Source organism: Amyelois transitella, chromosome 5 (genome assembly GCF_032362555.1).
Source record: "Amyelois transitella isolate CPQ chromosome 5, ilAmyTran1.1, whole genome shotgun sequence".
Lineage (NCBI taxonomy): Eukaryota > Metazoa > Arthropoda > Insecta > Lepidoptera > Pyralidae > Amyelois > Amyelois transitella.
The window spans coordinates 2,446,534-2,470,792 of record NC_083508.1 but is presented as its reverse complement, the minus strand read 5'-3'; the positions used below and the strand labels follow the sequence as shown (position 1 = coordinate 2,470,792).

Sequence of the window (24,259 nt, the reverse complement as noted above, 5' to 3'; positions counted from 1 at the left end):
AATTTTTTTTGTAAAGATTTCAATCCAACGATATTTTAATTTTTAGAATAACATTACACATTTCCAACTTTTCGTTTCTGTACCATGACCTATTCCGAAATTATAATGTGCTCTTAATGTTCACTCGTCTGTAATTAAAAGCGAGTGAAACCTTTCTTTTCACTGAAAGTGGTTTCAAATTTGCATTTTATTTACACTACGTGTATACAGTACTATAGCTGTTATTTTTTAAAGAGTAGGTACTTAAAAAGGAAGAAAAATAAGATCGTACTGTTGTAATTTGTTATAATTACAATGTGGTTCTTGCACTTTAGAGTTTTAGAGCAGTTACGTCTTTTCTGTGGACGTAGCAAAAGGGGACAGAAGATGGGCTCTTATACTTAGATCAAGAACCGATATCCACGTTGGGAGGGTTCTCCTATTTACCATATTAACTGAATTATATTACATTTTATTAGCATTGTGGACATAGGAAGGCGCTCTTGGGACACAACTATCAAAGCAATAAAACCATTCCACAATTCTGCTTCGTACAAGGCAACATTTCAAATGTTACAAGTAACAACTGTTATTTGATCAAGTGTGGGCTTTGAAATTTTGCACTTACGATTTCCAACCAAATTTGTGTCGTTTTATTTTCGTTCGAGATTGAGAATGTAGCAAATTATTAATAAAATTCCTCGAAGCTCTCAAGATGATCTCGATAAGTAAAATATGTTTGATGTTTTCTACGAATTCTCAGCTGAAACGCATTAATATTTCGACATTGTATAGTTCGTTGATAAAGCGTTTTGTGATCGCATTCCGTGATTATGCAAACATACATACATACAAACGCAAATCATGAAGCAAGCTTTTGATCGATCATTTCATAGCATATAAATAATTTAGACCTAAGAGATAAATATTTAAGAACTAAGTATACAGGAAAACTGTAAAATCACTTAAAGATACGTATTTAAATAGCACAGTGGAAATGTATGCATTACGTACCACAAGTATCTTATAATTTGCATGGCTTATTATAGCCATATAAAGACACCAAGTTTCCTATCTAGAATCAGCCTATGCAATTTTCAATTGCACCGTGAGTCATATCGTTTGTCACCATCTAATTGCTATGCTTCGCCTTTGATTGAGAAATTCCACATGGGTCGAGTTGCACGGCCGAGTCAAGTGGTAAACGAAGAATCCATACTAGTATTAGGTTCAGTTGTCTGTACCTATCTGATTTGACTGTTTAATAACTATTACGCCAAATTTAATTTTGAAAAGTCAGTTTTATTCCCTATATTAACGTATCTTGATCAAATTAAGGACATCCTGGTAAAGGGTCAGGTCAAGAGTACCCGAAACCGCCGAGCTTGCATGAAGAGAGTTTTGAATGTGGATGAAGCGAAGGAAGTATGCAGAGATCGTGGCAAATGGATGTAGTCTCTGCCTACCCCACCGGGAAAGAGGCGTAATTTTATGTATGTATGTATGTATTCGGATTGATTTATAGTACTGTTTGAGAACTTTTCTGTGTCCGAAATGAAGTGGCTTTACTTCGATTACTACCAAGTTCAACTTAACCCATTCGCCAATGAATCACCTCACCCAGACTACTTGACAAATGTGAACTAACCTATTGTGCCCTATAAGGCCGGCTATCCTTAGCTTAGTGGAAAGGGTCTGCCCTGGGGAAATCTCATGCCGTATTCTACGAAATAAGCTAATCATCCGATAATAAGATTCTCAAACGCTTGTTGATTGTAATAAGTTATTTATTCATGAGGGTGTGCACTTGGTAAATGTATCCGTCGTCCGAACGCTAATATGAAAATATGTAAGCTGTGATACACTGTGTAGATTTGTAAAATAGCTACATATTTTACAAAATGCGTTAAAAAACATGTTTTACCTTCGGTTTGATGAACTTATTGGACGCCAGGCAAAAGCGGTTAGTTATTATTATGTCTGAGTTGTACAAAAACTCAGTGGAGAACTTTTAATTGTTTTCAAAAGAAATGTAATTTAAGCACGGGTTGTTAATCTAAAAAGTAATGAATCATGATTGAACTAATATACTTAGAAGTCAGTGTAATTATATGCATTAATGAGCAGATATTTACTCGATTTAACAAGAAATAATCGTGAAGTAGCGGAAAATGGAAAATATAAAGTTGGTACCAAGAAGCTGCTGATGCGGAAAAACAAATCTTTACTACTAATTGAGCTGCTCTAACTCTAGCTTTGAACTGGCAAGCTACTTCGTACTGCTAGTTCATTTTCATTATTGCAAAGTCAGTATAGAATAGAATAGAATAGATTTATTTTCAAAATTGGATACAAGGTATCACTTATTGACGTCACATCACTTAAATCTAATTATAACTACTACCGCTTCCAAAGCGCATGTGTAGAAGAAGCGGCGGAACAAACTACACTGCAGCATTTTCATCGGACGTCAATGTACAAATATTGATCTCTTAAATCTAAATCATGGACGAATACACATTGTGTCATTATATTCTTAACTTTATTTCTTTCTTATCCTGTTATGAATATCATTCTCTGTTGGACTAGGAAAGATATTTCAAACTTCTAACTCCTTTATTCCGGCTTTTAACTATACCTCTAAAATATTGAAGGAACTTAATCATAATTCCCACGAATACCAAAATCCCAGTGAGAAAATAAAAGCTCTATAATGAGGTAATAAGTAAGTAGGTTTGAGCCTACTTGATCAGTATAATTGCGTGCAACTGAACCATTATCTATCCCAAAACTTCGTAATTTGGGTGGCGTACCGAAGACGTGTGGGAAAAAACAAATTATTTGGTAAAAAGTTAATGAATAGATAGTCCACAAAGTGGTTATTTGTATTCATATGTCTTACTTCTAAAATTGTATATGGAAATTTGGTTCCTTTTTGCGTGCAGTCTACAAATAGTCCATCTATAAACTATCTGTAACCACGGTGATGGTGTTTTACTTTAATCAAGGGAAAATATAAATTAAAAGAAGCATCTAGAAATATGACAATACGTTGGTAAATACTTTATAACCAGACAGAAATAGAACGTTCCGCCTCCACGGCGAGCTTGCGAAGCGCTAAATGGATGTAAAATTGCTTGGTGATGCAGCGATAATAGTTTGTTTATTGTTTTTGAACTCTGTGGATTTGGTTCATTAGGTATTTTGAACATTGGTCACATAAACATGTTCTTTTCCTCTTTAGATTGACGAATTAGCCCGTAAATAACATCAAACTAAAGACTGTGTTACAATAATCTCAAATAAATTATGTTCGAATTTTGTAGTCCTGCCATTTGCATTGTGTGCTTTATAATGAATATTCTTAATATTTTAATATAAAATGCTAATTAGATGTAGTGTTCAAATAACTCAGTGAGATCTTTAAAATCGTTATTTGTCAGTTGTCACCAACAATATCATGCTTCTGCTCAGCTTTAGTCCAGAGTAAGGATCAATATCCATACATCCGTTTTTTTCAATTAGTTTCCTGGTATATATTTCAAAGGCAATCTATCAGATAAATCTTTCATAATCCCAGCTGTTTTATCACCTTGGACCTCATGATCGCACGGGGACCCCGCCGAGCTAACATCTACAACTCAATCATTTGCATACAATCGGCTCTCGAACCACTCTGGCGCCGTTTAACCCACTTCCAGTGGCCATTTGATTGACTGATTGTGAACCTTCAGTATTGTTCTTACAGACAATAAAATTTGTTTAAGGCTTAGTGACAATTAATGTTGTTTATGCTATTATTATAAGTTTATTGAAGGGCGGAAAAAAAGTTTAATAATTTTGTGTAGCCACAACGCCTTGTATAATTGCACCGGAGTTTAAATTTAACCTAAACTGCCTTTTCATTTATTGAGCGAATCCTGAGAATCATGGGCGCAGGCAGATTCTGGTCAAGAGGATGATGACCTGCGGTGACTTTTGTGTCCATCAATTTTTAACGACGATTTTATTTTAGTTTCCGAACTATCTACTTTTTATTTTTTTATTCATAGCCATAATTTAAGAATGTCATTCCTGACATGCACGTGCACACTGCAGACATCCTGTTGAATATCCACCAGAAATAGACTGTCTCATCATGTTCTGTTTTGTACTCAAGAAATGTGTAGACATTTGAAAACGATTCGTATCATCATAATTGTTTACACATAATAAGATTATTATGTCTCATTGTACAAGCTGTAACAGTTTTACGTGGAAGTCAAATTCAAAATTGAAATTCAAAATTTTTATTCATTTATTATAGGAATACTTCATATCACTTAATAATTGTCATATCTTTTGGTTGCACAACATCGGTTGACGTCAAACAAATTACTTAAAATTAAGTTTACTGCCCCTTCAAAGCCGCAGTGCAGATGAAGCTGTAACAAACATGACCTTACCTTTGGTAGTAAATACAGTTCTTCCGATAATATATTTCAAACCGGTTTCAATTTTTCTTTATGCTTATATTGAGTGGCATTTGATTAATAACTATCCTTAAAGAAATGAACTCGGGAATATAGGCGACCTGTGGCATTCTGCTCTGCTACAGCCAGTAACGTTCGAATCCGTCACATTCTATTTTATCGTCTGTGGAATTTATGAGACATGTGTCAGGTTTTGTGTTATCTTAAAATGGCTTATATTGTTTGACCCTTGCTTTTTGTTCCCCTTATGCAAAATAAAAATGAGATACTTTAATAGTTTATGAAATTTTAATAAAGCATAACGCTTCGCTTGACGTAAATGACCAAAGTGATTTGCTGCTCACTAGAAACAAAATCCAATCTCTTATTAGATATTGCTTAAAATATATATTTTTCTCACTTAATTATACCGATAGCAATTTTAATATTCAGTACCATAAACATATCAGCAGCTGAACAAAGAGGCGACTTCGTCGCGTTGACTTCTATTTTCGCGCGTCGGACACCCGTGCTGTGTATTTCCAGAATCCTGCGTAAAAGCATAACAAAAACAAACCATATCGTCTGAATTGTCATATTTATAGTCTAGCTACTTTTGAAATATTTTTTTTTGTCTATTTTTCACGAATGTGTAACTGGTCGCATGGTATCAGGTTATTGTAATATGCGTGCATCACATATTTTTAGTGAGCGATTTGTGTTTTTAATTCAGGTATTTCAAAATATTTACCTTATCTTAAATATTGAATTTTAGCATTCATTGACTTTTATTATTATTTTTACAGGTAAGAATGGCGATGTGACAAGACAAGTTGTAAGTAAAATTTTAAAAAAATGTATCCTAGAAAATCATGAAAATTTTAAGCACAAATTTTCTTCTTACTTGGATTTTGCGGAAACATTCTGGAATCGTTTTTATCCAGACACGTGACGGGACAAATCGACAGAAATTTGTTCTTGTTTGAATCTCGTTCACAGGTTTCATGTAAACGTGACTTAAATAAACAAAACCCGACCTACACCAAGTAATGGTAACATCTACCCACGTGGAAACTTTCCACTGGAAACTACAAGGTTTTGGTTTGTGTCGCCTACATTTTCGCTCCCATATCTCGTAGGATTTTAAGCCTTGTTAGTCTTATGGATGTAGGACAGTGTACATATTTGGTTCAGGTGCAATAACTTTCTCAAATTGTTTATTGGTAGTAAAATATCACAATGTCATCAATCTACAGAACATTTTCAAAAGACGTAAACTGAATTTGTACAATAAAGATTATATAACAACAGAAAGCGCTAAATTAATAACCTGACAGGCTATTTCCTCACAACGAGTCACATCTGTGGCATTTCCCAGACCGACAGAATGTATTTGTATGGTACTCGTACTAACATACCACTTCACACTGACAGACAGCTGTTTTGGTCATGTGGCGAAACAATGAGAGCATGTGCTATCTTTGCGAAGTTCAGAGAAACCAACAACTTGGTTTTATATTTGTTATATCCTGTGTATGATCTATGGATGACCCATTCTTTAGGCGGTTGACGATTTAAATTTTAGCAAGTATGTATAAATAATTGAGGATCTATCTTATTTTACTACTTGAAAAACTTGATGTAGATTGAGTTCAGATATTTGTAACATCGTAAATGTTCGTGATAATATTTTTGAAATAATCATCATTTTCAATCGAGCCGTTATATCATTTAAGTCCAAAGATATTGAATTCTGTACATAAGAAAATCTTATTTACTGTACAAAATTTTTAATCTTTACAATGGGTCATACGAGTATAAAATTAGTGACTAAACTATAACCTTGGCCCAAAAACTTTAATCCCGACATACGAGTATGTCTATCACCAAAGTTTAGTGCGAACGTAAACAAAGTAATGATAAGATCAATGCCTGGGTTAATGAATAAGAAGATAAGCCCTTAAAAACTGTAATAAGACGGCAATATTAAAATATTAAGCATATTGTACTTTTTTATCTAGTCAAGCCCTCAGATTTCTATGAATATAATCATAGAGTTCATGGTTTCATTTTTGCCTAAAAAAATCTTAAATTCAAAGGAAATCATTTATTATTTAAATATTTTATCGTTAGTTGATTGAGTATGTGCGTCAAACAAGTGAAATTATAGTGATAGTTGACTTCAAATTACTTTGATATTATCAATAGTACTGACGTAGTCCTACGATGGCGTTAATGGCTCACACGTCAAAGGTGTGGATTTGTGGAGTAGGCTATATCTTCTTGAATAAATTATTATGAAACATTAACAAAATATTTGACATTCCGGCCTTGCCAATTCTCTATCTGATTCTTAGGTAAGGTCAGTTCATAGGCTGATTTGGCACATGTTCAAAACAAATGTTTACGCATATTTGTAAACCGCAAAAAAATTGACATTGTCGTTATAAAATTTCTTCCCACGAGGCAAATAAAAGATTAACAGAAGTACATCCGTGCAATAATGACGGAGTACTGAGATGCGCGGGCGCAGGTGTGTTCAATCTGAATGCATTGACTGCGCCGGGCGTAACTGTCTCATTGTTAGTCTTATATTTCGAAAGATTTGATAACGGAATAGCTGGTTTTTGCATGGTTTCTAATAACATGTTCTTGTTCGTTGTTTTTTTTTTCATTTTGTGATTTAAGAACCACGTGATTCGTTTCAATCATGTCACGCGGTTCAGTCAAATTTTCATGAATGTATCGATTGATTAAACTTGTACGAAAAACATTGTGCGCGGAAAATGAATTGAAACTTCAATGGTTTCAAAGTAATACTTATTGGAAAATAATGCTTACAAATTATCAAATTATAATTCAATTCTCGAGTTTAATTGGAGACTGACTGTATCCGGCCCAAATTGTTAAATCTATCCTCACATGTCAAAATCGTCTTCCATCTGTCGCTATTTCACGCGTATCCATTGTATTTTTTGTACATAATTGTGTTGCGGGTCAACCGTGGTTATAATCGAGCCTTGCACCCTTCCACCACTTATTTTTTTGCTTTTCATATAACGGTAGATGTGAGTACGGTTAGCTGAGGGCAGGTAGAGGGCCGGCCAGTCCCGTACCACTTGTCGTTTCTATGATTTACTTCACTATTGGTACTCAAGAAATGTTATCTTTATATTCAGATAAAAGGAATGAATGTTCAACAGCGTATACGTCTCCTTCTCATCTATCTAGTAGCTTAATATTATTAACTTAGTTATTAGTTATAATTTCGTCTCAATTACCTGTGCGGTAAGAAATTCTGTAATTGGTAAAAATATTATTACCTATTTAGTATAGAACCTTGAGCCCGTACTTATAATAAAATTTTATAATTTGACCTTGTAGTACGTGGCCGATCAGACTGTTGGCTCTGTCTCCCCCGCAAGGGATATAGACGTGATTATATATATGTATCTTGTATTACTAGAATTTTTATACTACGCATTTGCAAATGTTTTGCAATAGTTGAACAGTTGCTGCGTCGGAATCTTTTCCAAATCACAGAATGTTTGATTTCTACCCACTGATACAATATTGGTTCAAATGTGGCGCCCATATTGTTTACACTTTACCAGATATTTGGCAAATATGCTCCGAGGTCTTACAGTTCAAATATAGTTAATTTGCAGGTAGCTATGGTGCTACCCATTAAGAAGGTAAATAAAAAAAACTGACATAACTAAACAAAACTATGTCTAGACCAATTGATTTCTATTATTTTGAACTAGTACTAGTTTTAAAATAATTTCATCTTCCAAATAACTCGAACTTCCATCTCTCTCTGTCAACTGAAACTGGGCAAAGTTAAAAACTATTTTACTTTCGAAAAAAATAATAAAACACAACACAAAAGCATAAACGTTTCCCAAAAGTACTTTTGTTGCTGTAGTGTGTCAATTTAGTGCATCTAATGCTTTTTTTATGACGAGGCCTAATTTATTTACCTCATTGGCCGTCTCTAAAAAACTCCCTATTTCATAAACGGTCGCAACGTCTTTGAAAATGACGCGTGGCTCGGGCAGCGACAATGGCTTGCGATCACAGCAATAAACCTTTTTCTCAACTAATGGCACCTAATTAGAGGAGAGACAACATACCGCTACACGAAGCTTACAACAAAACACCGCCAGCTTACTCGCTTTGTCCAATAGGTGAAAGTGAATTTTTGTTTAGAACGGGCGCCTTGTTTATGGCATCAGAAAACAAGAGAATTATATTAAAAAAAATTGTCCAAAATGTCCTGGCATATTGTGAGTTACTCGTTTTTTTAACGCTGCCCCTAAAGCATCGACGGTTGCCTCTTGATGTGAGTTGTTTCATTCTATTTGGAATTAGAGACAATTTATTTTATGTGCACTGATTATAGCCATTTTATTGCTTAGACATTTGTAAAAGGATTAATGAGCGTTAATATGCTAGGTTGGATATTGTATAACAAATTCTAACGTTGCTAGCTTAAATAAATCAATTCTCAATCTTTATATGAAGAGGATATAAATTATACATTCTAAGTAACATATCTAAGTAGGCTTGGCCTGCATCTACTCCATAAATTATATTTACATTCTGTTAAATAAGTTTAATCCTGGTCCATCTTTCTCTGTCATTTCGGGATATAATTTAAATTTTTGAATAAGGATGGTTTGGGCGTGACGTGAGAATAAGAATATATATATATTTCGTTTCATGAATTTAAAAATAAATCAGCCCCCATAGCATAGCACGCGCGACGCCGTTTTTATCGCGCGAAAAACTTGCTGCCAGTTTCACGACATACATAATAAAAAGTATAACTTAAACTAATTCGATTAATAAAAATTAATGAAGCTTTCTATACTTGTTAACGATTTTGAGTTGCCAAAGATAGTTTATCTTTTATTTTCAATTTGCGGATTAGTAGAAGCTGCTACTAAACTAACATGTTTCTGCTAACAATCGTGTGTAATCACGTCATCATTATCATCTTTATTGGTGGCCTTGTTCAGAAATGCAAGAACAAGTTTAGAAATTACACATTCTGCATTAAACTGCTGAACACGTTTGACTACTAAAAACAAACCATCGAACAAGTCAGACTGGATAGTGCACAGAAGCCGGCCAGTCAATCCTGGCTCCTGTCATTCCTATCGCCCGCCGACCCATCGCTTCTCCAGAGTGACAGCGACATACGATCACAAGCACCGGTACTGAGCCATCCTCTTCAAAGGGTTTCCTTTTAGTCTTATTTCTAAATTATTATTATATTAGAAATACTATTTACGATGAAGAAGATATTTAAATTCCGTCTCGTCTAGTTATTACGCTTTCGATACAGAAATAATCCCATCTGTAATATCAAATATACCTTATTCAAATCATAGATCCCTTGAAATGCTATCGCCTGATGATCAGCATTAATTTTGAAGTAGGGTCACGATTTACCTCTCATTGTATCACTTCAAGGTGAGGATGATAATCGTTTTTAATTATTTTTATCATCAAATTAACCTGAAAATCTACAAACTGCTCCCAAGTACTAATCCTCAGGAACTCATCAGCGACACTAATGTTATACCGCTGCGTCTAGTTTTCAACAAATAATTTTATCATTAATTTTTGATATACTTCTTTGCTCTTATGCTATTCATTCGTATTTATTCTATTATTCATACGTAGAAATCCGTGCATTTTTTTCCCCAATAAATATTGAAACGTTCATTGTCTACACTCTCTCATGTGGAACATGTCTATCAAAAGCAAAAAGACTACAAACCTTTACGGTTTTGTTGGTGGAATTATCATCATTTATAGTAAAAACTATGTCTGGTTTGAGTGATGCACTGTATTTGTAGTTGCAGCCTGCAGCCCTCAGTCGGTCGTGCGTGACGCCTCTGCGTGATTCATTCCACACTTAATCGATGTTATTACTTGTTCAAAACATTGCTCTCATTGTTGTTACAAGGTTTTTGAATGACATTTAATTTTAAAATGAAAGGTTCTAATCTTCAAATCAATAAAAGGAACCAAAATACAAAGTAATAACACGAACACTTTTTTATCCCTTGGAAACTCGTTCGCAGTAGTACGCCTACTTTAATGTAGTATCCATTTTCCATAATTAAAAAAAAATTGCATTAGAGACATGCTTGTAACACGATTATTTACGTTACAGCCAGGGCTTTAAAATGTATAGAATTATAATTTGTATTTTTGTCCTTAATTATAATAAGTACATTTACTATCGATATTTCAACAATTGCAGTTTTTCCTTGACTCTGTAGTTATTCTTTAAGGCATTGAAATTTACCAGTATTGCATAGTTAATAGACTTTGAAATTAAAATCGTAGTCTCTTTACAGCTCTTTCCTATATCATACAGAGCTTTATCTTGAAATGAAAATCTGACATGCTCGAATGTATAACTAACGTGGTCAAGGGGGATTATCAGCAATACATTAGTTGATTTTCGTTCCCTTTGCTTTAGTTTTATAATAAAATCTTCAAACAGTTTGTAAATTGATTTGACAAATGCTCACAGCTCGTCTTCAATGTGTTAAACAAACAACACAAAATGAAGATTATTTATCATAATACCTAATTACATCGGCCTACATCTGGTTGCGTGTCTCTGCTAATTTTCAGCAATCAAAAAGTGACATAACACGTTTTGATTACTTGTAATGCCAGTAATAACAACCTTAGGTTAGGTGTACGTTCGGGGTCACTATTTTATTTAATTTGATTCCGACAAATTACTGCGGTTACGTTCTGGTTCGTGTTTGTTGCAGTATTGCTTCCGCTTGTTGATTTGCTCGTATACAAATGTATTGAGTCGTTTCGGAAATCTATATAGTTTATTCTTACAAGTTTTTAAACTGTAGATATCAATCTTGGTCCTAATATTTATTATGGTTTATTTACTACGGTGAAATTTAATCGAAATACAATGAAATGAAAGCTGAACCGCATTGTATGAACTTTACAAATTTTTGCTTTATTATACTGGAAAAGAAGCACTTAGTTCTTAGTTCCAGCTTCAATCGCTATCTCGTCTTTAGTATTTGAATAATAAATATTTAAAAATTACATATTGACCATCGTAATCAGTAGTAACGTTAGCAGTAAATAAGACATTAACAATTACTTTGTTTGTCATTGTAATGCAAATTTCAGTCTAGGTATTCTCGAAAGCGCACCAAATTCGCCTTAGCCATAATATTAGTCTTGGTGAATATTATACTACCATTACACAAATGTTACCGCCATAACCATTGACAACTATCTGTGACACGCTACGGTCATATACAAAATCATGTGTGATAATTCACGCTTTACTTTGATGTGTTATATGTTAAAATCTATAGGCTTCCGTAAACAGACAGAAGGCAGTAGGACTATTTTATTTTAACTAGTTATTAAGAATATCAGTTTTTTGTATCAGCTTCTCGTAATCCAGACCTCCAGCTGTGTTTTGTTTTATATTGTTGAATATGCACGCTTGCCTAATTTGGTTATATGAGTCATAGTGACAGGGTAGCGTGCATTTTATGTTGCACTTATTTACATCGTCATTACATATACAATTGTAGTATACGCTGATGGAATTGATAAAGCTTCTAGGTCCTCATAACAATTCTAGCCACAATGGGAAACCTTGTAAAGTGGAACAAAACAATGTTAGGTGCATCCATCACAAACGTGCTTCCACGAACGAACTAATATCTGGACAAGATTTAAATCCTAAAACTGAAATAAATCTGGAATATAGTGCATATAACAGAATAATTGAAGACTCCAAGAAATACAATGTCAATAATACAAATTATGAATATTAAAGTCTTACTTCGTTACTGCCGCTTCTTCACGTAATCAACATTTAATGTGTCCTCGATAAAGAAATAAATTCTTATTTGGCATTGTGTAAAGAGTTATAACAAAATAGATCAAGCTTATAAGGGTCTGAAACTATACGGGATGACCAAGATATAGGCCGCGATAGTGAACACGTGCAGAACAAAGCAGATTAGGGCTGTCCTGAAACAGCTTTTTGACAAGTCCAAATGTTTTGTTGCGCAGTTAAATGTGGTTGAGTGTTAAAGATAAGAATAATCCTTAAATAACAAAGGGATGAGAAATTACCGTCGATAATATTAATAATGATTTACAGTCATCCAACCCTAACTAAGAAACAAAGATTGAATTTAAGTAAAAGTTCGAAATGATTTTAACGAATAATGGTTTTCTTTATGACTGTTGATGAAAACGGTTGACCTCATCTACAATAAATATCAGACTACTTACTTACTTCCGTTGGGTTTAAAGTTAGCAAGTAAACTGATTTGTTCTATTTATAATTTGATCTGGGTTCAGTTCTTCAATGTTGTTAGAAGTATCAGCCACCATCTTTCTCTATCCGTCTCCGTAATAACTTAGGTATTAATAAATTTACAACAACATAGGTCCAAAGGTTATTGTTTTAATGCTAACATATTGGACGTATGACATTTTTACCGAATACATCTTATGAATAGGAATTTAAAGAATATATTTGGTAGCCCTACAGCTCTTCATCACATCCTCAGCGATGATACGGTAGGTGAATCACAATGGGCTGTCACAATGTTTGTTTACAATTTTAAATTATTTACCGCACCTCCCGATTCTATTATATGGGCTCTTTGTGATTAGAATATAAATTAGTCTTTCTAACTATTTGTGAATAGATTCGATTATTTCTGTTTTAAGAATAATTAACATGGTAATTTTTCTGTGACAAATCATATGTGACCTTATCGAATTATTCTTTGTTCATTCATCATGCACTTACAAATTAGTTATGCTAATGTATGATACGAGTACCATCATGACGGTGTAATTTTATTATACAACTTTTGACATCCCTCGTTAGCTGAAAGTTACAGCGACAGCTAGAGGAAGCACTAATTATAATTAGGTGTTTTTTAATTATTTGTAACGATCTAATTATTTACGTCAGCTATGATCATAATTATTGATCGCGTTGGATATCAATAATTTGTTGGACTGATAAATGCCTAGAATTATAATCCTTATTATGCTGTATATTTTTACGATAGATATGTACATAATAAGAGTAATAACCATTAATTTTCCACTATTATTTCTACAATACTGAACTAATGACTCAGTTCAATGAGCTCATACAATAACTGACATCAACCAACCGATACGCGTTATGGATTTAATCTATCGCACTAAGTGCGTTGCGTATGTTTAGGTGGCTCTGGATATGGTTGTACAAAACAATCCCTTGGCTGCCTTACAATTATATATTGCTATTTTTTTCTCTTACCAACGGACAGTTAAATATAAATCTGGTGCGTCGAAGTTCACAGCCGGTCAAACAAGCACGCGACGCACGCCCTGAGGCATAAGATACTGAAAGCGAGAACTGTATTCCAATTGCGTATAATTTTTGCGTGAACAAGGGTCCCCGCCGGCGTCTACCGTCGATTTTCCGTGCAGTGGAATTGCACACTATGCAGCCCTCTGTGACAATGAAGTGCAGCGTTTGAGTCACGCGAGCTTCCAAGTCGCTCAGACACCCTCGTAGCGTCGTAGCTAGCTTTCGAGGCTACGCCAGTGTCGTCCGAGCCACGCTGCCGAGCGCACGCCTCTCTCGTCTCCAAAAGCGATGACAATCGCGTCTCTCGCGACGGTGCAACCCATTTGATATTCAAATTGGACAATCGAATAAGTTGTCAAGAGTGCGCGATTGTATTGTAATGAGACAGGATCGGCAGTCGAGGGCGGATGCACATGGACATCTTCATGCACGAGAGGAATTATGGAATTTGTGACCAGTGATAACCAGCCTTATTCTGTGAAGTGACTGGAACAGTGATGAGGTATCATCGGCGGTGGTAGAAGTCATCAAAATTAATCCTTACGCGGAGTTCGGGGTGCGCGCGGCGCCGTCTCATGGCGCGCGTCGCCGCCAGTTCATCAAGGGATGGAAGAAAACCATGGGGGTCATCTCCAAAACTGTCGGCGTTGTTTTCAGTCTGTAAGTGTCTTGACCTTTAAATTTTTTTCATGACCTATATATTTTGACTCAAATTCGTTAAATACTCGTAACTACCTCCCAAGAGTATTAAGTATCCGATGTTTCTAAGTTAACTGAATGAACAATTGTTTAACTGGGACATTTCAAGGCCTATGCTGTTCTATATCCCTTGCGGGGTAGACAGAGCCAACAGTCTTATAAAGACTAATAGGCCACGTTCAGCTATTTGGCTTTAAGATAGAATTGAGATTGAAATAGTGACAGGTTGCTAGCCCATCGCCTAAAAAAGAATCCCAAGTATGTAAGCCTATCCCTTAGTCGCCTTTTAACATCGGTGAGACATTAGCCAGTTAAAATTTGTATATAAAAATTAAAATATCAGCCGGTCGATTTTTAACTCTAGATGAAGAAAACCGTTGACTGTTCGAATTTAAATTTGTTGTTGTTATAATTAACATTAATCTATTAACACAGATATCTTAATGTTTTGTTGACAATTTTACTTAATCAGGTCAGTTAATTTAGTATAGACTGTTGGTCCAACGTTATAAATTTATCAGCAGAAGATAATTGGAGTAAAGTCGCTGTAGCCAGCCGGTGAGGCTGTCCCGGCTTGGTTTTCTCTGGTTTGCGCAATAGTAATTATTCTAAGTATGGTCAGCAATAAAATGTAAGAATTGAATGGGTTTTAGTGTGTTTGTAAATTTCTCTAAGCGCTGGATCATCTGTTCACTTTTCTCAATTTTACTGTGCGAATAGTTCACTCACGAAATAAGAAATTTTTTACCTTAGATTGTAAATGTAAAACTCTTCGTATTGCATCTAGGGCTCTACTATCTCTAGACCTTATACTAATACGGTTATATAACATATTTTGTCATCTGTACTCGCACGCACTTTCTTCCGCACAGTCACAGTCCCCTGTATATCTTTCATTCGACTTAGTTTCCGGCTCTCTTGTAGAATCCAGAACAAATCAGTTATGCAAAAATTACGACACAGTCAACTGTTCATTATATTGTCACCATGTTATCATTGTTTGTATGAAACTGCTTTCCCATACTTCGAACGCTTTCGTTATATTTATGCTAATGACCACCTTAATCAGCAAGATCATATCATAGTTGTACGTAACAGTGCGAAGCGAGTGAATCGCTCTTCCGAGGACGAGTGAAAACGAATGTTAATGTTCTTTTGTACTTCTTCACGTTTAATTTTACAGTCATAATTACGAAGTTTCATTGTGTTATTGGTAATCCAAGTATTGTCTCTCCATTATCCTTCTTCTGCTTTTTAATATTGAAAATAGTTCTATGAATAGTTTTTCTGCGCGCTTTCACCACCAAAGAGCTTGTCCAGATTGATAGCTTCGCCATTAATTTATTGACATTGGCACTTCGCCTAAAGCGAGGGATAGCATTTTCTCCTTAGATGTTTAATTATTTAAATTGTCTGTTCGTGCGACGCACACTCTACATTTTATTTAAATAAAGTGCATGTGATTTTAGCTCTGTCTCTTTTGAGTTATCGGTCTCTTGTTTTAACATTAATATGATGACTAAATATTGATTTATAACTTTTTGGTTAGCGGTGTTTTAATACCATCGTATCTCTGAAAATGAGAGAGGTACAGATTCTTCTTCCGATTCAATAAATTTTGCGTTTTCCAGATTTATCCCTTCCTTAGTTTTAATTTTCGATATATTTCACCAGACATGCAGCCGGCATCACGGGCTATTCTCAAGTCGCATTGCCAGCTGCGATTGTCTTGTGCCATTCGGACCGGATTTTAAAAGTTATTTGTTGCAAATGTTCATTATTATTAATTAACATTATTATATTATATGTAAATTTTCGTCTATACGTGCACCAAAAATTTAAAACCTTAACTTAATAACTTTAATACATTTCGCAATTTTGTTGGTACGTTTTCAAGGCGTAAACTTTATGGAAACAAAACATTTAATATAAAAGCAAATTGGTTCAATCGAAATACGGCATCAGTAAAGCAACCCTGAGTGCAGCGATTCGGATATGCAATTATGACGTCAGAGCATTGGGCAACCGCCGACCGAGCGCCCCATCGACTCTATCTAAAATTAATAGTGAGCTGTAAATGTGGAAATACTCCAGCTATCTTGATTGACCTAAAACTTGCCTACAATCACTCAGACGTGTTCAATGGTCTTCCTGTTAAAGTAAGCCGCATTGGATTTATTGACCAATTTGTGTCTATTTTGCTGCATTTTCCTACTGGATTAGTGACAGAGTATATTTAAGAATTGAGATAGATATCTCAATATTAGGTATCATTTGACTAATGATATTACTTATTTTACAAAGCCATTTGCTAATCCTATTTGAACGCCTATTTTATTACTCCTTCGTCCAATGGTTTTTCTGTACCTGTTAATGTACCTTCTTCCATGTTTTGGTATCGAATAGCAGACATTATGTAACTGCTATCGACTTTTACGTCCGATTTACAATTCACGGTGTTACATGGAAAGGTTCTCTGTTGTGAAGGATTGCCATCGTGAAGTCCACCACGATGCCGGCCGGCGGTCAGAACAAAGCGGCATCCTTTAGATTAACACTTGTAATGTCCTCTCCATGAAAAGGAAAAATATTTCATGTTCTATAACAAAAATAAAAATAGAATCAATTAATAGTTCATAAGATCGGATCACACACATCATGATTGTTACCCACTTTTTCTTCTTAAATTTAAAAGCTAACTCTTGTCGGTGGAGTTAAGTGGAGTATTCTAACTTCGTTTAGTTACACACGCATAGTTAAAAATATATGCACTGAAATATTTTTCTCGATGATATATTATTCGTTGGCGTCTCGAAAGTATTAATTTTATCTCAAGCAGATAGTGAAATACTTCAATTCTGGTAACTGCTTATTTACTTACTGATTAAAAGCTTTAATTAACTTTAACTTGTTTTAAATTGTTGTCATCAAGTTCTTTATCGTTCGCAGGAAGTGGACAAAGGTTAGTTTCATTAGCGGCCATTTCTTTCAAATCATTGTAAACTTGGACAAAAGTTGATAAAACACTAATGAATATAACATTTTAAACAATTTGTCGTTAGTGCCACAATACCAATGTTAACTTTTCTTAGTATGCTTTATTCATCTAGTGATTTATTACTGTGTACAAAAGTTTTGTTTTGTTTCTTATGTTGTCAGCTACATTGTAAAATCTTTTAGAACCTCTAATGTTTTCTAAGGTATCATACAATCAAATTTACTGAAGGTTCTTGTTGAGTGTTCTTTATAGCCAACCTAAACAAACTCGGTAATGTGTGATTTACACCCCGATATTGGTTTTAAATTATCATCAATAGAACTTCTTTTATAGATGTCGTAAATCGCTCGCTTTTTACGCGTAGGCTCATGCAGGTTCGTGCTCCCATATCGTTAGTCGCGCTCCAATCAAATCCTCGTAAAGGGTAATGGTTTTGGTCGTAACTCGTAATCTCTCCGTTCGATATGGGAACGGCCATTGTCGGAGATCTAACTGATACGGTATCGATACGCCGTGGTATCTGTTGCAATTCAGATAACCAAAACACATCCTTATGAGCCTCGTTATAGATGTGATTGTAACTGCACAGTGGAACGTGTTAGTATCGGTCATCACGTTTGGACAAACACCATGTTACGGATTAGAATGTGTATGGATAATTGGCGTTTCTTGCGCTCATTTATTCTGTATCGATAGCTTTTATTGTTTGAAATGTTTGCATGAGTACTTACAATATAAAGTAATATTTCTCGATAAAAAAAACTACGTATTTAATTTAATTTAAAACAACAAATACCATTTATTGAATAAAGTGTTAATTAGAAGCTAAGGAAGAAATGATCGACAATTTTTTTAAGGACTATTAAAGTTCAGTTAAGTTTTGTTAAGAGATTTCTTTTCTTTATATGTATAAAATAAATAAATATCCTCCTTTCCTTCTATTATTATTTTTTTAGAAAGTTCGCGGGTCTTTCTTTATTAATAAATTTTATTATTCATTAAAGCTTTAAATTGATACAGGCAAGTATATAAATAATAGTGTTTATGAATATAATAGACAAGCAATATTGTGCTAAAATGTGCGAAATGTTAACACATTCGTTATTATTGAAACTTGTTTCTGACATTGTCTTGTAATAAAATGTAACGGTAGAGACCCTTCAATATTATTTTGACTCCATTGATAAAATGCTGACTAAATAAGGTTAATAACCTAATAACACTAAAGTTTTGAGGATATAATTATTTTGTAAATTTTGCTATCTTCACTAATTTTGTAATTTTAAATATTAATTATATAGAATTTCAATTATCTAGGAAAAAATTCTTTAATTTTGCCGTTTTTTGTATTTTAAATAATACATTCTTGTTTGAACTCCCATCTTTTGCATTAACGATATCTCCATTGTTCCTATCACTGTCACGTCCTTGTTTTGAAGGTTCAATTTCTAAGTTTTTTACTCGGACAAAAGATTTCGGAGTGAGGGCCGTGTGGCCTGTCATCCTCGACCCTGGCCGGACTGACTGGTATATCATCCTTCCGAGGACGACTGGCTTCAACTGTCTCTGATTACAATAGCGCATGGATGGCTGGGTTCAGTCCAGAGTTTTTTAAGCGGCATGCGGCATGCCGTGTGGTTCCCGACACCAATAGAATAAAGAATAGGAATACTCCATTTCTTTCCAATGGATGTCGTTAAAGGCGACTGAGGGATAGGCTTATATACATGGGATTCTTTTTTATGGCGATGGGCTAGCAACCTTAGCCAAACAGCTGAACGTGGCCTTTGTCTTTTCAAGACTGTTGGCTCTGTGTACCCCGCAAGACGTGATTATATGTATGAATGTTGTGAAAAATCAATATCTCTTGTTTTAAGGGAAACGAAATTTAAGAGTAGGTAATATGCAAACCACAGTTATTGAATGATTTACAATTGTTAATGACTACTCGTATTTAGAGCTAAACTAATTGTATAAAGAGATATGGAACTCACTGACAAAATGTTTCGATTTTATACCGACATAGAGCACTTGCGTGGTTTTTTCCAAAACCAATATAACTTACTACAGAAAGTCGAGTCAAAATTCGAGTGAGCTGACCTTTCAAACTTAATAATGTCGTGATGGACAGCGCTTTCATGGAAACAGATACCGTTCATGGCTATTCATATTTTCCATTAAAAAAATCAATAGATAACAAAGACACTATAATTATTCCGTTCGACATTTATGTGCTTTACTGCTCGTATTTTTTTAACCGTAGGTGTTTAAATAGGGGTCGAATTTATAAATGATTTTATGGAAATTTGACAATTCACTTCAATGAATACAATTATTGCTATCCGGAAAATTAGGATCACCAGCGGAATCAGTCACATTTTGCTTTTTTTATATAGAATGAGATGATTATTTGTTCGAAAGAAGTACTTACAATCCTTTGATAGACGTTGGCCAAGAAATGTCGTGGGCTTTCCTAATCTCTTGTAATATACAACTAGGGAACACGACACTTCTATGAGCCATCTATAAATATCAATGTTTTCGAACGCTATTTATGCCACTGTGACCTTATCAGAAATTGGAGCAGCATGAAGTGGGTGGTGGGCTAGGGTGACAATAGCCTACGAGGAAATTAATGCCCGACTTTCAATAAATTATGGACTGTGTATTGTTGTAGGTTTTTCAATTTCTATCGTTTATTTTTTTTGTTCATGGGTAGGTATATCTTTGCATTTTTTATTCATGCAATCCTTAAGTTGAAACTTCCTTAAATGGAAACAACTATCATGCATTTTTTTTCAAAATCTCCTGATTTGGAATGAAAAGTTGGTGAGACTATGAATCATTCTAAGACAACCGCATTGGAATAACTCGAATATCGCTTCCTCTATATCGCTTTGAAATTTTGTAAGAAGTACATAAATGTCAACTATCATGCTGTCGGTCATTGGCTTCTTTTGATAATTACTGATTGTGTTAAGTACAATGAAGGGCAAAATTTTGTTATCTGAACTGTTTCCTTAATGGATTCCTTGCAAACTATGATATTGTTCTACATTGCACTTGTTCTGTAAGTCTTAAATTTGTTTATATTAAAAAAATTCTCATAAATACATCTTTCTTTCACCCTGGTTTAGTAGTTTTCTTCGATTCAAACAAGGAAAAGCTGTCAGTTTAAAAAAAAAAATTAAGCGACAGGCTTACAACCGTACTTTATCTCTTAATCCCAATATCATCATTAAATCATCAAAATTAACGTGACCTTAAAATCATGTGACGTTTTTAACAGACCACTCAAAGTACTCATTTCTTGAGTTTTAGGCGTCACAATATATTCAATTGTAATTTGAAATTAACAACGCAACGTATTGAATTTGCATATTGTTATAGTGCTGAGCCAGTAACTCTTTTATAGCGTTTCTAAATGGGCTTGATTAAGTGGTGTGCCTGCGATGGGGTCACAGTGTGGCAGCCCCATTGTCCGAGGCATTGTGCCCGCTTCCTGTCCACAACGATACAAAACGAATTAATTGAGGAGACATTAAGGACAAGCACTTAATTTAAGTTAAATTCTAGACTGTTTGTTACAGTCGGTTTGGAAACTAGCGTATGTTTAACTTACCATTTCTTTGTTTCTTTTTTGTTTTTATTTATTATTATTTTTCAACGTGTAATTTTAGTGATTTCTATGTATAGTAAATATTGTCTTTGGTTTGTCGTTTGTAGCATTTAAAGCTTGTATGATTGAATAAATATGAAATTGTATTCTTTTTTTTATTATTAAATATTGAATTAGGCATTTGTCTTCCATCTTACCTGATGGTAAGTGACGATCAAGACGAAGATGTTATATATATGAACTCTTTTTTATACTAGGTATTTCAACTAATTCACTTACTTTTTTTTAATGTAATTTACTTAAATTCTTTGTTGTACTAGTAATATGCTTTATTGTAGCAAATTAAAAAATATACAATGGAACTGCAGCTAAATTGAATGTTTTAATGACGTATTTGATAATAGAGAGCGAACCATATGTGCGTTGTGCAAATGTATTGCGTGTTTACATTTATATTTGTTTGTCGGGCAGTAACTATGGAAGTGGCGGAAATCCTTCGTAATATCCTAATAAGCGTGACGCGGCCGTTTGCACCACCCCTCTAAATTGTTGCATTTTTATAAGTATGCTAATTTTTTGGACCCTGACCAGACTTGATGTGTCGATTGTCCTGTTTGATTGCTGAATTAGTTGGCGGTTACGCCATTGTTTATGGCATGTGATCCGGTTATTTTTATGAACATGTTACTTTTAAATTAAAGTACACATTTTTTTTCAACACGTATTAACACTACAGAATTTGAAATTTATACAGGTAACAAAAGATGCATTGGAAGGGCGCAGAATATTTTATTATTTTCTATATGCGCCAGATCAGCCTGTGCCGAAACATCTTAATTTAACGCAAATTTAATTTTGTTGCGTTGCCCTGCTATTTTAACACATTATCCCGGAGATTTTTCAATTTATAAACTTCTCAGAAACTCAATTTATGGGCGAAAAAAAGGATCATCAGTCAAACGAGACCTAAGATTACTTTTTGCGATGTGGTTTTTAAATTTGATAAATTTTAAACTACGTTTAAAACCCAGAAATGAAATATGCGATTGCAGCGAGTAATTTTGCACATTGCTAGAATAGAATTAACATAGATTTAATGATCCTTAGCCATGCAATTCTGAGTTTCAGGAAACCAACTGTTTTAATAGGAAGCAAACTATTTATATGTCATTGTTGTTAATATTTTTCATTTGACTTAGTTTAACATTATGCTATCATAAGGAAACAATAAAATTTACCTTTTAACTTTAACAGTCGTCCATACGGTCTATACAATAAAAGTTGTAATTTTACGACAGCCTTGAAGACTCGGTTAGAAACTGGTAGTATGAGAGCTCATTTCAACACAAAAATATCGATATTGCTGAACTTAACATAAGTCGTCCTCCATTATGGTTTCATGATTTTAATAGTTTTTTTTGTAATGATTTATGTATCCGTATCTTAAACATACCTTGGAGGCCAGTATGCAGCATCTAGTTCGACCCGGTTAGTCAAACAACATAAACAAACCGATCTGACCACGCCCACTGCTTTTGAAATTGTTTATGGTAAGCAACATAAACAATGTTTTCGTTTCATTGTTAATATTCCGGAGAACATTCATCATAGGAAGTAATTTGTTACGATATAAGACACGTATCTGCTTCTATTTCCAATGAGGCCGCGTCAATGCCGGCTCTCTCATTTACTTTTGCCTTCTGAAAATAAATCATTTGATAGTTTATTTTAAAATTTAAAACGCTCTATTGTATTGGAACAATTGGATCCGTTGCATTCGGCTATACGTGTCAATATTAGGGTTTTTTTCTCGGAAGTAATTTGATGCTTTTCAAGTCCTCTCAATATTGTGTCCAAAGTTTTTCTGGTTATAATTTTATAATATTGATTTCTATTTATTGTTTACGTTGCTTCGAGCTGGAGCTCAAATATCGACAAAAAAATCTTAGTATTCTTTATCGTTCCTGTGTTGATTTATATCTGCTCCTTGACGAGATGTTAGTCGCTCAGCATGACTTACGTAATTATACCCAACAGGTGCTGGAGGGCTGACCATATTACCGGCTTTCTACCTCCACCTGTAGGAGGCTGCCTGCGCTGCCCGAGGCTTCTAGCTCATTACTGATGATTAGGCAACGGTTGGCTCTCGTGATAGCCAACGAGACAGAATGCCTTTCCAAAATATTTAATTTGCATATATCTTTAACCACTTAAAGATTCTCCTAACATATTAAAATTTTATCTACAATGAATAAATGTATTTTTAAGCCCTCACGATGTGATGTTCGATGAGAACCAACAAATTATCTGTAGTGAAAGTACTACAGTTCTCAGATATAGGACTTTTCATAAGCTCGTATTTCTTAGCATCTTTGATATACAAAAGCTGATTGAAACTGTTGCCGCGTCATTTTCAATTCATCCTGAGGAGGATCAAGACGTCATATCGTTATCTGATCATGGATCCTCGAGGCCGGAGGCTGCCACACCTCGCACACCTGTGTGCTCTGGCGCACGGGCACAGGTACGTGACCGGCATTGGCCGGCGGCGGCCGGGGTGCGCGTGCGCCGACGGCGAATGCCTCCTATAGTCATTAAGTTTCGGGGATTGCTGGCCCTCCAATGATATATGTGTGGGATGTGGCGGATGCCTATATAATGACTATGAGCAAGGCTCTTACGATAGCAGTATCGTGGACAGACATTCTATTCTTGTGGAATTTGACAAACGTAATATTTAAGATATAATTATTTTTTTATCGTAATCAGCCGTCTTGAATAACTATTCTTTGGGTGACTGCCGTTGACAATGGCATTTAAAGAAAGGATAAATTAAGATAAGAATATTTTAAGAACATAATGTAACTAGGGGAAGAGCTGGGCACAGAACCTCAAATGAAATTTGATAAGGCTGTCCAAAGAGAGATGATTATTCATTTTTATGTATTTGCATGGGGTTTGAATCAATATTGACATGTACTTTCGCTCTTACCTCTAAAATAACGGTAGTTGGGGTAGTTCCTTCGGCAACATGGGGTCGAACGACAACGGTTTGTGTTTGCGCATTCTGTAAATACTTGGTTTCATCAGCTGTTCATTGAATTTCATTA

General features: G+C 34.7%; 1 protein-coding gene across 5 annotated transcripts in view; it reads left to right on the top strand.

Moving 5' to 3' along the window:
• Window positions 1-24,259, top strand: part of LOC106138607 (E3 ubiquitin-protein ligase HECW2) — an 84,171-nt gene that overhangs the window by 46,938 nt on the left and 12,974 nt on the right. Inside the window, exon 1 of one of the 5 annotated variants that reach the window (XM_060954736.1) lies at window positions 14,071-14,493. The exons of the other annotated variants lie outside the window; for them this stretch is intronic. Coding sequence (XP_060810719.1) covers window positions 14,453-14,493 — 41 coding nt within the window. The 5' untranslated portion in view covers window positions 14,071-14,452. Of the gene's footprint in view, window positions 1-14,070; window positions 14,494-24,259 lie in introns of those variants that run through there. 5 annotated transcript variants of the gene reach the window in all.